Below are 17622 nucleotides of genomic sequence, written 5' to 3'. Positions count from 1 at the left end.
ATTCCAGTTACTGATGAGGGGGGACCTGGAGGAGTAGCCGGATAGCAAGTCCTTTAGAAAACAGAGTTAGGAGCAGGGATGTGGGGGTGGGGCGGGGACATGGTCTGGTGGTGACGCCGGGAGACCCCCACCTCCTCTACTTGTGCGTAGGCTAGCAGAGAAGTGATGGCAGCTGTCTTGGAATGGGACCCCATTCAGAAAGGCCAGAAGGTGAAGACTTTGAGAAGATAGCAGAGCAGTAGGAGCTCCACAGTGGGAGCAGAGGGGGCAGGGATGGGTCAGCCTTAGGGAGATGCAGAGCACATTGAGGGTGAGGACCCTGATGGCAACGGTTCCTGGGAGGCTAGGCTTCTGGTAGTGCCCGGAGTGTGCAGGGACGCGGGCCGGTCGTCCTGGCACACTCTGAGGTGAGCATGGGCAGCCACTGCTGCTGTGTCATCCCAGGTGTTTCTCCCCACGTACATTTCTTGAGGTTTAGCTTCTGGGCTGGAAGTGACTCTGAGGGGCTAATGAGGTATGTAGAGTGGGAATTGAGTAAAGCCAGACGCAGTGGGATGATGCTCCTAGGAGCCATGATGTGTTTGAAGTTGCACAGATGTTTCTCTAATTCACGGTTCTTTAAAAATAGGAGCAGCTTTTAGATTGTAAAGGTGAAGATGGATGGAATAAACTTTTCGACTTGATTCAGTCAGAACTTTATGCAAGACCTGATGATGTCCACATGAACATCCGACTAGTAGAGCTGTATCGCTCGAACAATAGACTGAAGGATGCTGTGGCCCACTGCCACCAGGCAGAGAGAAACACAGCCTTGCGTTCAAGTTTAGAGTGGAATTCCTGTGTTGTACAGACCCTTAAGGTGGGTAAAAACTGTTGGGTCTCACACTTCTTTATGGACAGTTACCATATATCCCTTTGTATTTAAGCGCTGCCTTCCAAGACCTAAATTTCTTTCATTTATGTATAGCAACTGTGAAATGAGATATTTACTAGCATGATTTCAATTTATAATGGGTGGATTGGAGAAATAAATATGAGCAATACGTTTATATATTTTTTGTTTTTATAGGCTGATTTAAAATCGACATGGTTTTACAGCATAGGAATGGGCAAAGGAATTTGTAGGCATAAAGCACTCAGTTTTGTAACACATGATAAAGTTTTGTAACTTGGAGTTCTTTTTGCAAAATAGGAATATCTGGAATCTTCACAGTGTTTGGAGTCTGATAAAAGTAACTGGCGAGCAACCAATCAGGACTTACTTCTAGCCTATGCTAACCTTATGCTTCTCACGCTGTCCACGAGAGATGTGCAAGAGAGCAGGGAATTACTGGAGAGGTATGTTGACCTACGGAAAGAGTACCTCGGTGTCAACTACAGATTTTCTGTTTGTGGTAATTCCGTTCATTGGTCTAAACATCTTAATGGCATTATTTTTTCTGTAATATATCCAGAGGTAATAGTTAACATAATGAACTACTTAGTAGGAATCTTCTTTTGTGGGGATATTGTAATTGGTTTTGTGTGACTTTGATTTCTAGAGAACTGTATTACTGCTTAGGCTTTATTAAGTTATAGTTAAATATTTAGTTTTGACATACTTAATAAAGAGTTGAGCCTGAAAATGAATGTTCTAACTGCTGTTCCATATTTTGTTTCAAAAAAAATGATACAATCTTGATTGAAAATCAGAGAATAAACTTCATTTGTCAGATATTCTAGTATAAGCTGTTAACGTGACTGATGTTTCAGAAAACAGTGTTTTAGCTTAGAAACAAGATAACTAAAATATAATACATGATTTTTCTGTTTTCCACGTTTTAATTTTGAGGACCAGTATCTCCACTTGATTAAAATAAATTCCACTGAACAGAAACATCACTTGGATTTGTGTGTTAGTTTAGAGTAGGGGTTGACTAGAGCTTGTGGGCTTAAACAAGGCTTACAGCCTGATTGTATGAATAAAGTTCTCCTGGACACAGCCATGCTCATTGTTGTGTGTTATCTATGGCTGCTTACACACTGCAGTGGTAGAACTGAGCACTTGTGACAGAGGTGGTGTGCCTGCAAAGCCACATTAGTATGTGGCCCTTTATAGGAAAAGTTTGACGTTCCCTGGTTTACACTCTCCATTTGTCTGAAAAGTAATTCTTTTCACTGAAGTGTAGAGGTAGTTTTCTTGAGGAAGTACTTAGTGTCTTAACATGGGTAGGGTAAGGGAGTATCCAAAAAAAACTAAATTGAACTTTTAGATCATTTTAGAAAATATTTAGGTTTTTTTGTTTTTTTTATTTTGGTGTGGTTATATACTTAAAGACTTGGTTACATGAGGAAATGCAGGAGAAAGAGACAATTTTTTAGTAGTACTAAAAAAAAGTTTTAACTTCATGGATCCCTAGGAGGGGTGTTAAGACCCTCTAGGGCAGCGGTCCCCAACCCTTTTGGCATCAGGGACTGGTTTTGTGGAAGACAGTTTTTTCCAGGGACTGGGGGTGGGGCGGGGGCGGGGACGGGGAGGGTGGGGTTGGGGGGCGGTTCAGGCAGTGATGTGAGCGATAGGGAGCCGCAGATGCAGCTTCGCTCCCCTCCTGCCTTGCGGCCCGGTTCCTAACAGGCTGCAGACCTGTATCGGCACGAGGCCTGGGTTTGGGGACCCCTGCTCTAGGGGTTCCAGGAACTCACCTGCTAGAAGAAATATCTGTTGTTCAGATTTCTTATAATCTACTTTAAAATCATCCTTCACATTTCTATTGTGTTTGCTTTTGATTTTTTTACAAAATGAAGATTCTGAGAACCATTAGGATTCAAAAGCATTAATTAGTACATAGATTACAAATAATAGTGAGAAATATAATTTATTTAACTCTGTAGTTATGTATATAGTAAGAAGAGCAGTTATGGCATTGATAATGCACATATTTTAGTTATTTACTGATAATTTGAAAATGGCATGTTTAATTTGAGAAATTTCAACTTTGGATTAAATAACAAAACCATATGGAGAAGATGTTTTGGAATAAGACATTCTAGAGGTTAAGCTTGAAGTATAAGAAGTGTGTGGAATAACAATAAGCACTAGATGATTTGTAATTCATAAAACAATATGGATTATTGAGAGAATGTGGAAGATGAAGCTTGAAATAAATTGTTTTATTTTATTTTGAATTAAATAATGAAACTGATTATTCACAATGCAGTAGTTTAATGCATGTTTATTACTTTAATATTACAGTTTTGATAGTGCTCTTCAGTCTGTGAAACCTTGTGTGGGTGGAAATGATGAACTCTCAGCTACTTTCTTCGAAGTGAGAGGACATTTCTACATGCATGCTGGTTCTCTGCTTTTGAAGATGGGTCAGCATAGTGACGTGCAGTGGCGAGCGCTCTCTGAGCTGGCTGTGTTGTGCTATCTCATAGCCTTTCAGGTAATCCACTCCCAGTTTTGCATGCAATTGACATTTCAGTGAGACTTTGTTGTATTTCACATGGAGGTGTGTCCTGGTACATAATGAAAGTATGGGTAAATATGTAAAATTAAGATGAAATAGTTCTTTGATGGGTGAAGAATAACAAGATTTATACAGTACTGGTGAGGTTGGTGAAACACGTACATTGATGCATTGCTGGTGGCAGTTGGCATTGCTATGGCTTTTTGGAAGATCAGTCTGAAGAATTTGATCTTTTTACTCTGCCATTTCTGGGAACCTGTAGTATGGAAATAGTCTCAAGTGTGGATAAAACTTCATTCAAAAAGATACGCATAACTTGGACGAAAAACTAAGTAAGTAAATTTTGGGGTATGGTTGCGTAAGCTATGTTAGAAGAATGTGTTTACCACACGCATTTCAACATGTTAATTGGAAACATACATATGTAGTATGTATACAACATTAATAGTATATTTAATGTATAGCAGTATACTTACTCATCTTTGGAAACATGAAACTTCTTTATACATAGAACGTGACATGAAGAAAATACGCCAAAATATTAACCATTATTTTTAGATGATGAGATGCTGGCTCTTATCCCTTCCCTAATTCATTTTTGTAGTTTTAATGTTTTCTTTAGTGAGCTTGTAGTAATTCTGAAGTGAAAAGAGATGAGCAGTCTTCCAAAAAATGAATTAAGCCCAGCTTGTAAAAATTACTGTTAGCTTGGAGAATAATCTTTTGCCTGAGAGAAAGAAAAAGGGGTTCACTACAGATTTACTTTTAGGGAATGTTCCTCCTTCTAGTTCATATTACCTAGATCTTTTAAAAACCTGTTGATATGTGGTCCACAGTGCTACGGTGTGCTCAGTGGAAGCATTTTGGTTCATAAGGAATATGTTTTAGTGAAAATTAGTGAAGTTAATGAAGTTTGCTAATTTATATAAGCACTAAAAGGTACTTATGATTAATATTTTTACAGAATCCTCAAGTAGTTGACAATTTTCTTATTTTTAATGGAAACTAAAATGTATTAAATTTTTAAAAAATGTGTATTTTTAAGTTAACACACAGTCAACCATTCTAAACATTGACCTTTTTAAAATTGCAGCGTAGTTGATGTACAGTATTGAATAAGTTACAGGTATATAATATAGTGAGTCACCATTTTTAAAGGTTATACTCCCTTTATAGTTATTGTGAAATATTGGCTCTATTCCCTGTGTTGTACAGTATATCCTTATAGCTCATTTTATACACAACGGTTTGCACCTCTTAACCCCCCACCAATACCTTGCCCCTCCCTCCTTCCCTCTCCCCACTGGTAACCACTAGTTTGTTCTATATATCTGTGAGTCTTTCTTTTTTCTTGTATTCATTAGTTTATTGTATTAAACTTTGACCTTTTTAAATAGTAAAAACTAAATCTCTCTCTTAATTGATTGCGTGAGGCTAACTTTTTTAATGGTAGGGTTTTCAGACCCTTGCTCAGGGGACTGCTGTAGTTCTAGTGAGTCCAGGTAGTCCCCCGCTTATGATTGTCCGACTTACAGATTTTCAACTTTACAACGGTGTGAAAGTGCTACGCGTCCAGGACAAACTGTACTTTGAATGTTGATCTTTTCCTGGGCTGGCGATACGTGGTACATACTCTCCTGCGATGCTGGGCGGTGGCAGCAGGCTGCACCCCCCATCTGTCACACGACCATGAGGACTTACAGCCATCTGTACCCAGACAACAACAGTCCTGCTTTTCATTTTTAGTACAGTATTCAGTCAATCACACGAGATATTCAGCACTTTATAATAAGTGGGCTTTTTGCATTAGATGAGTTTGCCCGACTGTAGGCTAATGTAAGTGCTCTGAACATGTTGAAGGTAGGTGAGGCTAAGCTGTGATGTTTGGTAGGTCAGGTGTATTAAATGCATTTCAACTTAGGATATTTTCAACTTACGGGTTTATTGGGGCATAACCCCATCGTAAGTTGAGGAAGAGCTGCGTGTCTGTGTTTCAGCTAGGCTTTAAGCAAATTCTCTTTTGAAACCTTTTCTTTGGCCGCACCGTGCAGCTTGCGGGATCTTGGTTCCCTGACCAGGGATTGAACCGGGGCCCTCGGCAGTGAAAGCGCCGAGTCCTAACCACTGGACTGCCAGGGAATTCCCTCTTTTGAAACCTTTTAATTAAGATGAGGAAGTGTTGATTTGAGATGATGTGACTGAGTACATTCATAACTAATTTACTGGTCCCAAATGATAGCGGTTGAGTAGTTCTGGAAAAGGTGCCAGTTTTATGAATTGAGGTCAGTTTGAAAGCAAAAAGAATTATGTCACATTTTGTTTCTTATTTTCTGTGGTCTTCAACATCTATCTATAGATGACTAAGTTTGGCTTCATGCTTAAAAAACTTCTGGGTAAAAGCATAGGTCAAACTAATGTTTCTAAAATTCAAAATCGGAAGTTTTTAGGTTCATAAGTAATATATTTATTTTGAAAAATTATCTTTGGAAAGGTGGTTATATTCACATGGTTTCATATTGTAGTGGCATGTAAGAATATACAGTGAAAACTCTTTCCTGTGTCTGTTCCTTAGTCATTTACTTCTCTTCCCTGGAGGAACTAATGTCATTAGCTTCTTATGAGTTCTTCAAGAAATGTTTTATGCATGCACACTCTTCTTAGAAAATACAGAAAGAAGAAATTCTGTACATTCTATTTATTTTACTTTATTTCCATGAAATATATCTTGGTGATATTTCCATATCAGCCCAGAAAACATAGCATGAGTACAGCACCCTCATTTGTTCTGACGTTTGCATGTTATTTCATTCTGTGGATGTACCATAGATTGGGTTTCTTTAAACCAGTGCCCTAAAACCACGATACCAGGTTTTACTTTTTTGCTATGCTACTTCAAAATAATTCTGCAATGACTAATTTATGCCATTTCACATGTGAAAATTTGCGGGTGGAATAAATTCTTGAGAGAAGAATGGCAGGATCAAAGTGTATCTATGCATATATAAGTTTTAGAGCTATTGCCAAATTTCTAGCCTCACAGAGGTTGTACCAAATTATACTCCCACTACCAATTTAAGAAAGTCATTAGAGGTTTAACAGCAGTTACACCCACCATCCATATAGTTAAATTTTAGGATATCTCCAGTAAGTGTTCATTGTCTGGAACTGAACATTTCAGTGATGGACATTTGCTACTTTTCAAGATAGCCTGTTGCGTTTTTGGATAATTTGGTTCTTGGTGCTTCCTTATATGGAGTAAAAATATTTCTCAAGCTGCTACCCATTGGTGGTGTTTTTTTCTTTTGGTGCTATTAAAAAGTCTAGCCCTTCTTTTACAAGGTAATTTTCCTAATATCTGAAGGCAGCTGTCTTTTTTTCACCATTCTGTTTATTCATAATTGTTCCAGCTCTTCTTCATAGGATATGGCTTGGAGCCCTTTTATTCTCTTGGTTGTCCCAGTTATCCCAGTGGTATCTCAGATATTCTCTGGAAATGTGCTGTCCACAGTGTGGCATTTCCAAGTATGGGTCCACCAGTGCCAGGTCATGGAGAGCTGTCATCTCTTCCACTGCTCTCATTCTGTTTATGCAGGGTAGAAAAGGTCTCTAACCAAGTACTCCCGTTTGCCCAACTGTAACTTGAATGTGCTTTTAGTAGAAAGTAGTTTCTCAGAAGTGCTCTTTGTAGGCATCTTTTATAGATTACCTAAATTCCTTGGTTCCGAGTGTTTTGCAGTTAGATTTCCAGCTATGCTTAACATTGGCTAACTGTTTATTCTTTATCGAAAAAGTACAGTGTAATAGAAAGGAACATCTTACTATTAGAAATGTGAGTATCACTAAATTAAGATTTTTGATTCTAAAATGATCAGGTTCCAAGACCAAAGATTAAATTTATTAAAGGAGAAGCTGGACAAAATCTACTGGAAATGATGGCCTGTGATCGTCTGAGCCAATCAGGTAATAGTAATGTTTAACTGATTTTATTTTAAAAAGAAAAGAAAATTTCTGTTTGAGCACATCTTATGATAGTATCTTCTCTCTGTCCAGGAGATAATTTGTCATAATCATTTGTTTCTCTTTGCCATATTGGATTAGGGAGAGAGATATAGAAAGAATGATAAGAAATTGTATATTCTTTAAAAGGAACAAATATTGTTTGCTCCCAGGTAGAGAAACTCCTTACTGGCCCCCCGCCTCCCCGCCCTTAATCTAGCTGCTAGAGCTTCCATCCAGAATATTTTTTTTCCTTTTTAAAAAAAAATTTTTTTTTTTAATGTTTATTTTTTGCTTTCTCGTTGTGGCGAGCGGGGGCTACTCTTAGTTGTGGTGCATGGGCTTCTCATTGCGGTGGCTTCTCTCGTCGCGGAGCACAGGCTCTAGGTGCGTGGGCCTCAGGAGTTGCAGCACACGGTCTCAATAGTTGTGGCATGCGGGCCCTAGAGCACGCGGGCTTCAGTAGTTGTGGCGTGAGGGCTTAGTAGTTGTGGTGCACAGGCTTAGTTGCTCCGTGGCATGTGGGATCTTCCCAGACCTGGGATCAAACCCTTGTCCCTTGCGTTGGCAGGCAGATTCTCAACCGCTATGCCACCAGGGAAGTCCCTCCATCCAGAATATTTTAAAGCCCTTCCTGAACTAAGAATAAGTTACTCATCAGTTGCTTATAAGACATTACTATGGGGGATATAAAGATGAAAAAGTTATGGATCTCCTTCTTAAGGAACTGACATCATAGTAACAGAGATAGAAGGTATATATTCACATTCTGTTAGGCTCTTGGAATTTTTAGATTTATTCCCAGTTTTGACTATTTGGGATGGATCCTAAAGGTCTGTTACAGACCATCTGGCTTTGCTAAGGCAGAAACTTGCAGGTGTTCACGTAGGCAGTGAACTGAAGACTCCATTGGAAAATGTTTCTATAAGAAGCAGTTTTCTTATAAAGTTGAAAGGACTTTGTTAAGAGTTAAGAAGTTGTCTTAAATCAGAGTAGCTATAAGCTGTTGTCTGTGGGTAGACTGTTGATCAAGGCCCCTCTGTCCCACAGCTTACTTTTTTGTGAGAGACAGACTTTGAGTCCTTGAAGAAGTGACCTTCTGTTTTTTTCTTAGGTGTCCCGTCTACGTTTGCACAGTTTGTAAAATGAACTTGTTTTACTATCTTTGATCTGGGCCTTACTGGGCTTGTCTTTGCAAATTTTCAGAGAGATAATGGTCTGGTGGTAACCAAACCTGACTGACCAGCAGAATTACTCCACGTTTTTTTTTTAAAAACAGCTTGATTGTGTAAAGTTCACATATGATATTATTCATCCATTTTAAGTGTACAGTTTAGTGGTTTTTTAGTATGTTCAGAGTTGTGCAGTCATCACCACAATTTTAGGATATTTTCATCACCTCATAAAGAAACCTCGTACCCGTTAGCAGTCACTCCCCATTTCCCTCCAGACCCCCTCGTCCTAGGCAACCACTAATTTTCTGTCTCTTTATATCTCTCTGTTCTGGACAGTTCATATAAATTGAATCATACAAAGTGTGGTCTTTGGGTGACTGTCTTCTTTCACTTAGCGTAGTGTTTTCAAGGTGCATCCATATTGTAATGTGACCTAGAACTTTATCCAAGGAGTGTTTTTAAAATAGATTCTTCACCCCAAATCTGTGGAATCAGAATCTCTGGGAGTGGGGCCTGGAAATAAAAAAAGAAATTTTTTAAGCTTTTTAAAGGATGATTCTGACCAGCCAGGTTTAGAAGTTAGGTTTATCAGGTCAGAAAATTTTGAGCTTGGTCCTGTTCTCCTCTGGCCACTTGAATCCCACACTTTTCCATCTAAAATGGAAATCCTTTTGGTATTTTTCGCACACATTTTTTTCTTTCCTTTTATTCTAGCATGTAGATATAGATACTGTTACACCTGTAGTCTATTCATTTTTCGCATCAGCACCCTTTTGGATCCAGCTGTGGTTGTTGGGCTGGCGGGCTGGGTCTGAGATAGTCATGTTATTTCCCCTTAGGGTATGTGAATGAAACTATTGAGAGAGATGAATAAAAACAATCTGTATTTTTTAAATGATGGAAATAATTTGTTTTTCAGGGCATATGCTGCTAAACTTAAGTCGTGACAAGCAAGACTTTTTAAAAGAGGTTGTAGAATCCTTTGCCAATGAAAGTGGGCAGTCTGCTTTATATGAAGCTCTGTTTTCTAGTCAGTCACCTAAGGATAGATCTTTCCTTGGTAGCGATGATATTGGAAACCTTGATGTACAAGCACCAGATCCTGAGGATTTGGCTCGATATGATGTTGGTAAGTTGTGTCTTTCTAAGGAAACATTTTGCATTTTAATCCTTTTATACTAGGAGACAAATAATAGCAACAAGGGGAATAAATTGCCCATAATCTCATTACCCAGAAATAATGACTTAATATTTTCCTGTATTCCTTGCAAGTTTTTTGAAGGGTTGGGGTAGTATGAGGGGTTGGGGTAGCCGTAGTGGTGGCATATGTTTTTCTTGTAAATAGTTGTTTATACTGTACACATGATTAGTCTCATGAATTCTTTCTCATCCTGTCTCTCTAAATATCACTTTTAGTGGCAGTATGATCTTTTTAGTGAAGTAGGCATAATTTGTTTGCCACTTTTTATTGTTGGGTATCGAAGATGTTTCCAGTTTTTTCACTTATATTAAAATACTGATGAAAACTTTAAAGTGCCTCCATTTCAATTTTTTCCGTAGAGATTCCTAAAAACAGAATTACTGGGATAAAGTTGATGAACATGTTTAAGTCTCTTGCAAATTGCCATATTACAAGAAAACTTGTACCTCTTTATGCTTTCCGAAGCCCATAACTTTTTTTGTTTTTGGCCATAACTTTTTTAGTATTGAATTTCTTGTAGAGGAAAAGATGTATTTATTATCCTAATGGACTAATGTAGTGGTATCCCATTGTTTTAATATTTCTTTACTGAAAGGAAAGTCTATTGTTTCAAGATTTCTTACTGGGTGGCTATTCTTTATTTTACCTCTGTCAGTAGATTTTGTTTTATTGAGTTCTAGTGAGGCTCTTTTTTCTTCTTAGCTGGACTTCAAAAGAACGTTTTCCATCATAACTGTCTTTATTAAAGTTCCTAGATGGAGTTTGAATACTTTTAATAAGAACATAAGACTTTGCTTATCATAGATTTCCCCTGTGCTCTGATATAGAAAAGCAGTTATAAAATTAAGGTACATTTAATATGAGTCAGTTGTTTATGTTGGCAAAGCTGATGGGACACAAAGATTTCCAAAACCTCAAGCCAATTTTTTTTTTTTTTGTATTTCAGGTGCCATTCGAGCACATAATGGTAGTCTTCAGCACCTCACCTGGCTTGGCTTACAATGGAATTCATTGCCTGCCTTACCTGCAATTCGAAAATGGCTAAAACAGCTTTTTCATCATTTGCCCCAGGAAACCTCAAGACTTGAAACAAATGCACCTGAATCAATATGTATTTTAGATCTTGAAGTAAGCAGAGATTTTAACAACTTAAATATTATGAGTATTGTTTGATTTTTTTTCTACTTAAATTGATTTTTCTTTAAATAAAACAGGTATTTCTACTTGGAGTAATATATACCAGCCACTTACAATTAAAGGAGAAATGTAATTCTCACTACAGCTTTTATCAGCCTCTGTGCTTGCCACTTCCTGTGTGTAAACAGCTTTGCACAGAAAGACAGAAATCTTGGTGGGATGCAGTTTGTAATCTAATCCACAGAAAAGCAATGTAAGTAGTCAAATAAAAATACTCCTTTGACTTATTGCCTAGGGACTTTAATTCTCATGTGAAGTTTTAATTTTTAATTATCATGTGATGATTAACATACGTGTAAGTGTTGAACTCCATGTTTATAAATCAATTTTATTAAATAAAACTTTTTTTAGACCTGGAACCTCAGCAAAATTGCGACTTCTAGTTCAGCATGACATAAACACTCTAAGGGGCCAGGAAAAACATGGCCTTCAGCCTGCTCTACTTGTGCACTGGGCAAAGTGCCTTCAGAAAACGGTGAGTTCACTGAAGTGGAAGCAGTTTTTAAGAACATTACCATCATTTTTTAAAATCACAGACTTTACATTGAAAGCCTTTCAGTTTTAAAAACAGTAGCAACTTATTCATATTATGTCAGGTGAAATGTATTTTCTTAATCTTGCCACAAAGTAGTTAGTCTAGTTAATATATAAGTGCTTAGAACAGTGCCTGGCACAGTAAATGTTACTTAAGTATTAGCCATTGTTATTATTACTTACAATTACCTTACGATAAATATTGTCCAGCCTGAAGATTTTTTTACGTGTTTGGTGGCACAAGGTTCTGTAGGTAAGGGCATTATAGATCTCTTGCTAAGTAGTTGAGGTCTGTTCTGTGGCAGATTAGATTAGTTTAGCCCTTTGACCAAACTGCGGCATCTATAAGAGTGGCAGATTTCGGCTATCTAAAAATAGCAACTTCTGAAAAATAAAGTGGGCTGCCTGATTAGTTAGTGTCATTGAAAGTGTGTAAAAGTTGGTTCTAGAATAATCACTGGTATTAAAGTATACCAGTATTAAAGTGGTTAGTTATTCCAGTATTTGGAAAGGTGAGCATATGACTTTTGAGATTCTATTTTGCCTTGATTTGAAATTTTAACCAGTTGTTCAGACCATCTGTAAATGAATTTTTGGATCTGATCGTTTGTGTCTTCTAACTTTGTATTTTTTTAGGGCAGTGGTCTTAATTCTTTTTATGATCAACGAGAATACATAGGCAGAAGTGTTCATTACTGGAAGAAGGTTTTGCCATTGTTGAAGATACTCAGAAAGAAGAGCAGTATCCCTGAACCTATTGACCCTCTGTTTAAACATTTTCATAGTGCAGACATTCAGGTAATGGAGGATCCCTTTGTGAACTAACTGGAAATGTGGATTTCCAGTTTATAAACAAAGAAATGGAAGTAAAAACTACTTAAATTTGTTGCTTGGCTATTTCATGGAAGTCTTGTTTTCTAAGTCCACTAGCTGTCACAAATACAGTATGGCAGAAAAGAGTACTGAGATGCTAATCTCACTAGATCGTATAAAATCTTTGGGAAATCATTTGGGTTTGATATTCTGGGTAGAGGCGATTTGACTAAAAATTATCCAATATGTTTAGGTATCTGAAATGGGTGAATATGAAGAGGAAGCACACATAACATGTGCTATATTGGATGCAGTTAATGGGAATATAGACGATGCTGTGGCTGCTTTTGAATCTATTAATAATGTCGTTTCTTATTGGAATCTTGCACTGGTAAGTAATGTGGTACTTGAATTAAATGGTTTTTGTTTTAAAACATAATTGTTTCATAAAAGCACTCTGTGTATAGATTTTTCACAGAAAAGCAGAAGACATTGAAAATGATGCACTTTCTTCTGAAGAACAGGAAGAATGCAAAAATTACCTGAGAAAGACCAGAGACTACCTGATAAAGATTTTAGATGACAGTGATTCAGATCTCTCAGTGGTTAAGAAAGTAAGTTGCAGGTTGTTTGTACTTTCTTATTATTTTGATACGTACTTTTGCCTTGGTTTTATATTTTGGTAATTTCAAAAATGCTTAGTGATGCCTTAATGCGCAAAAGGGAGGGTGTTTAAATATTTAATTAGCATTGCTTTGCCTTAGGTTTGGGGGTGGGGTGAGGTGTGTGTGTTTTTTTTAAACTTGGGCATTTAAGTTTATACTCTTAAAAAAATGCTTGTTAGGGAATTAGAAAAGGTTTCCAAGGCACGCATTTATTTTTGTTATCTCGGCAATGAAATCAACAAATATTGCTACCTAAGGACTAGTTCTGCATGGACTTCGCAGTTAAACATGTCACTGAAATCAAAGGTGGTTGCTGACTACTTGAGAGTGTTTCTCTCATCATGACCATCTGATGTGACTACCTTTTCCCAGCTGTCAGCAGTTTGAGGCTGTCGTGATGGTATTAACCTCAACTACATTCAACCTTCCACCTGTTTTGTTGATTAGTTGTGTTGCTGCCCTTGGATTAGGATTTATGTTTGGTGCATTCCAACATCTGTGTTTCTCCTCATATTCAAAATCAGTTGTTAAACGTCAGTAACTTATTTTGTTCACTTGGAAAAGCTTCCCCAGTTAACATTGCTCTGCCATTACTGTGGCTAACAGGAGGGATAGAAACAGCATGGACTTGAGGGTTGGAAGCCTTTGATTACACAGCAGTTTCATGTTTGTTGTTACATAAAGTATAATATGCTTGTTACACAAAAGTGAAAAATGTAAATTAGTAAGAAAAAAAAATCTGTGTTTATTTTAGAGAGAGTTCTTAACTTTGGTAATTTTGCAGGCTAAAACCATTGATTCATGCCTTTTGTTTTTAGTTGCCCGTGCCCCTGGAATCTGTAAAAGAGATGCTTAATTTAGTCATGCAGGAGCTCGATGACTTCAGTGAAGGAGGGCCTCTTTATAGAAATGGTTCTTTGCGAAATGCAGATTCAGAAATAAAACATTCTACACCGTCTCCCACCAAATACTCTCTATCACCAAATAAAAGTTACAAGGTAAGTGGGGAAGAAATGAGTCACTCCACTGTGGAATATGTTTCTGTTCTAAATGTTTTAAGTACTTTTTTGTTGTTATTTTTTCAGTATTCTCCCAAAACACCACCTCCATGGGCAGAAGATCAAAATTCTTTATTGAAAATGATCTGCCAACAAGTAGAGGCCATTAAGGTAAATCACTTGATTTCTCTAAACTGTGCCTCTCATATTCCTAGATTCCTTCCTTGCCCACTTTCTCACTTATTTCTAAAACTGTTCAAAAATGTTCCTTTGCCACGTGACTGTAGAATCATACTGTGTTTTATGTGCTTTCGTCTTGACACTTAGCATATTTTTGAAATTACTTGTGTCTGCGTCCTCCACTAGATATGAATCTTTCAACGGTAGAGACTCCTATATCCAAAACATAGCCTTGTTTCTGGCATAGAGGAGGCTCCCAGGTGATTGAATTGAACTAGTGAAATATACTACTCATACCTTGGTCTGTGAGTTTGTCTCAGACTGACTGTGGTTGTGTATGTTAAATTTATAGCTAGGACTTCACAAGTGGTCTAAACTTCAAAAGGTCTCTTTATCTTTTTAATATTTCATATGAACTTGACTTAATTATGTAAAGAAATAGTTATGTGAACATGATTTTATTTTAACTTTATGGAAGTGACCTTAACTATAACACTCAAAGGAGCTTTACTTCTTTGAGATTGGAAGTACAGGTAAGTTGTTTCACGCTCATTGACAAGAACTAAATCATTCATACTTCTAAAGTTACAGCAAGGAAGTATTGGTATGTGTATGACTATTGCACTGCTGTCAGCAATTTGTGAGACTGAATACTATTTGTATTTTTTGCACTTGTGAATTTGCACAGTTTTTTTGTTTTAATTTTTAAACTTACTTTTGGCTGTGTTGGGTCTTCGTTGCTGCGCGTGGGCTTTCTCTAGTTGTGGCTAGCAGGGGCTACTCTTCGTTGTGGTGCGCGGGCTTCTCATTGCAGTGGCTTCTTTTGTTGCAGAGCACGGGCTCTAGGTGTGTCGGCTTCAGTAGTTGCAGCACTCGGTCTCAGTAGTTGCAGCACGCAGGCCCCGGAACGCACGGGCTTCACTAGTTGCGGCTCATGGGCTCAGCAGTTGCAGCGCGTGGGCTCTAGGGCGCATGGGCTTGAATAATTGTGGCTCAAGGGCTCTAGAGCACAGGCTCAGTAGTTGTGGCACCTGGGCCTAGCTGCTCCACGGCATGTGGGATCTCCCCGGACCAGGGATTGAACTCATGTCCCCCGCATCAGCAGGCGGATTCTTAACCACTGTGCCACCAGGGAAGTCCCAGCACAAAGATTTTGTTTGTTAATTTTCTATAATCCTGGCCTGTTAATGATATTACATACTTACCATGTAGGTTTCTGGCACCCAACATTGTAGTCTTGGCAGCACTAGTAGTGGAGGACTAGTCCGTGTGCGTAGAAAGCTGAGTTCCGGTACTAACTGCCTTTGATGAATGATCTCGGGTCAGGGAGTTCCTTATCTTTCTGTCTGTTTGGCTTCTCATCTGTAAAGTGAGTGAGAATTGTTGAAACCGGTTTTCATCATGTGTTCTAGGTTTTTGAATGTTTAAAATTATGTTTATAGCTTTAATTGCATATTTAAATCTATGGTCCAGATACCAGTCAGTAGTGACCAGTAAAATTTTCCAGTTGATTCCATCAGTTTCTTATTTTTGGATGTAGCATCTGGACTAGGCACAGTAGATGGATGAACAGGGAAAATTTTATTTTGAAAATTCAGGATATTTTTCACCTCAGGAGTTACGGTTTTCAGGAAATTTCTTTGCCTAAAACACTTTTTTTTTTTTTGGCTGCACTGTGTGGCTTGTGGGATCTTAGTTCTCCGACCAGGGATTGAACCCCGGGGCCACGGCAGTGAAGGCACTGAGTCTTAACCACTGGACTGCCAGGGAATTCCCTCTAGAACACTTCTAGAAGAAGAGAGCAGACATTCTGGATTTGTCTCTGACCTCACTTGTTAATTTTACTATTCCTGAAAAGTGCCTGCTTTGTAGGTTCTGGGGTTGGGGAGGGCGTTGTCATTTGGTTGTCTACAAAGTGATGGATCTGATTGCTGACCACTGGCTGTCATTGGAAGGCATTATGTCTGCCGGTTTGGAACTTAGTAAGAGTTAAGAGCTAAGAGCGTAAGTGAATTGTCTGGAATATATCACTGTATACAACGTGTATACGTAATATATACAGTATACTATAGGTAATATATTCCGAGCAAATGTTAGCGGTTTTCCCTTTCCCAGTAGAGCATTGGAGCTTTACCTTGAGAGGTTGGCAGTGTTTGGCACCGCGTATGCGGCTGAGGGGGAAGCTAGTCTGGGAGGGAATGTGGGGTGTAGAGCAGTCCAGGTGGACTGAAGAGCAGAGCAGGTGCAGTGAGGCGCTGGAAGGGCGTTTGGGGCGATGCCGCTGAGCACCGGCAGCGTCAGAGAAAGAAGTCCACTTCGTAGATACTTGTTTTCTTGAGCAGGTAAGTGTCTTGGCTAGAGCTGAACTTTAGAAAGATTAATTTAAGCCAATGAAGAATGGAAAGGGAGATGAGGGCATTTAGGTTAGAGCTGACTCTAGAATGAATGAATTAGGTAATGGTACTAAGGAGTGAAAGAATGGGAGCAAATAACAAGCTTTGACAAATTAAGGATCATGTTTTAAATCAGCACCTGGTACTCAGATCCTACTGGAGTATAGAATCTCTTAAAGGCATCATCAAGTATTAAGTTTGCTCTAGCACTGTATCTGCCGTGATATAATTGCTTAAAATTGTTTTCTCTTGCAACAGAAAGAAATGCAGGAGTTGAAACTAAATAGCAGTAACTCAGGGTCCCCTCATCGTTGGCCTACAGAGAATTATGGACCAGATTCAGTGCCTGATGGATATCAGGGGTCACAGAATTTTCATGGGGCCCCACTAACAGGTGAGTTGGCAACTGGATACTCCCAGGTATTAGTGAAGTCTGTACTTTCTCCTCCTTTGAATAGGTAACTTGTGAAATCACCTTGTCTGTATACATTTATCTATATACATGTCTGTCTATGTCTGCCTATATGTTACTTAAGCTGTATTTGGTATTACCAAGATTTCTATAACTCTAAGCAGAAACAAAACAAGCTTTATCTGATCCTGGTTATATAAAGGCTAAAGGCTTAAAGAACCTTTTAATGCACATCTCAGAGGAGCTGAGACTGAGTTGGAACTATGCCTTATGATTGAAAAAATGTTAACTGACAGCGTTATTCATTAAGAGATGCCTAATTAAGAACTTAAACGTCTTGGGAATTATTTTGATGACATACTGAGAGGTATGACAGTCATGGGAAACCTTTTATTTTGAAATACTGTGGTCATATATAGAAGGAAAGAGTGTGGAGCTAGAGCATACTGGATTTTTAGGTTGTGCTCTCTTAACTCTCTGAGCCAGTTTGTTTGAAACCTGGAACTAATACTTTGCATCACATGATTATTGTGAGCATTTGTGTGTGGGTGGTGTGCGTTAGGCATTTACTTAGAATACGCATTAAACACCTAATGAACCAAAGGGTAC

At 38.3% G+C, this 17622-nt stretch overlaps 1 protein-coding gene across 4 annotated transcripts in view; it reads left to right on the top strand.

Moving 5' to 3' along the window:
• RGPD4 (RANBP2 like and GRIP domain containing 4) overlaps positions 1 to 17622 on the top strand; it is a 55230-nt gene that overhangs the window by 10387 nt on the left and 27221 nt on the right. For all 4 annotated transcript variants that reach the window (XM_059943062.1, XM_059943063.1, XM_059943061.1 and 1 more), the window contains exons 5-18: positions 629 to 859; positions 1193 to 1338; positions 3233 to 3425; positions 7322 to 7409; positions 9540 to 9749; positions 10768 to 10949; positions 11036 to 11211; positions 11370 to 11493; positions 12189 to 12350; positions 12619 to 12756; positions 12833 to 12979; positions 13849 to 14028; positions 14116 to 14199; positions 16860 to 16995. In XM_059943062.1, coding sequence (XP_059799045.1) covers positions 629 to 859; positions 1193 to 1338; positions 3233 to 3425; positions 7322 to 7409; positions 9540 to 9749; positions 10768 to 10949; positions 11036 to 11211; positions 11370 to 11493; positions 12189 to 12350; positions 12619 to 12756; positions 12833 to 12979; positions 13849 to 14028; positions 14116 to 14199; positions 16860 to 16995 — 2197 coding nt within the window. The remainder of the gene's footprint in view (positions 1 to 628; positions 860 to 1192; positions 1339 to 3232; positions 3426 to 7321; positions 7410 to 9539; positions 9750 to 10767; positions 10950 to 11035; positions 11212 to 11369; positions 11494 to 12188; positions 12351 to 12618; positions 12757 to 12832; positions 12980 to 13848; positions 14029 to 14115; positions 14200 to 16859; positions 16996 to 17622) is intronic.

This window comes from Balaenoptera ricei, chromosome 13, assembly GCF_028023285.1.
Source record: "Balaenoptera ricei isolate mBalRic1 chromosome 13, mBalRic1.hap2, whole genome shotgun sequence".
Taxonomy (NCBI): domain Eukaryota; kingdom Metazoa; phylum Chordata; class Mammalia; order Artiodactyla; family Balaenopteridae; genus Balaenoptera; species Balaenoptera ricei.
This window is presented reverse-complemented; position numbering and strand designations above follow the sequence as displayed.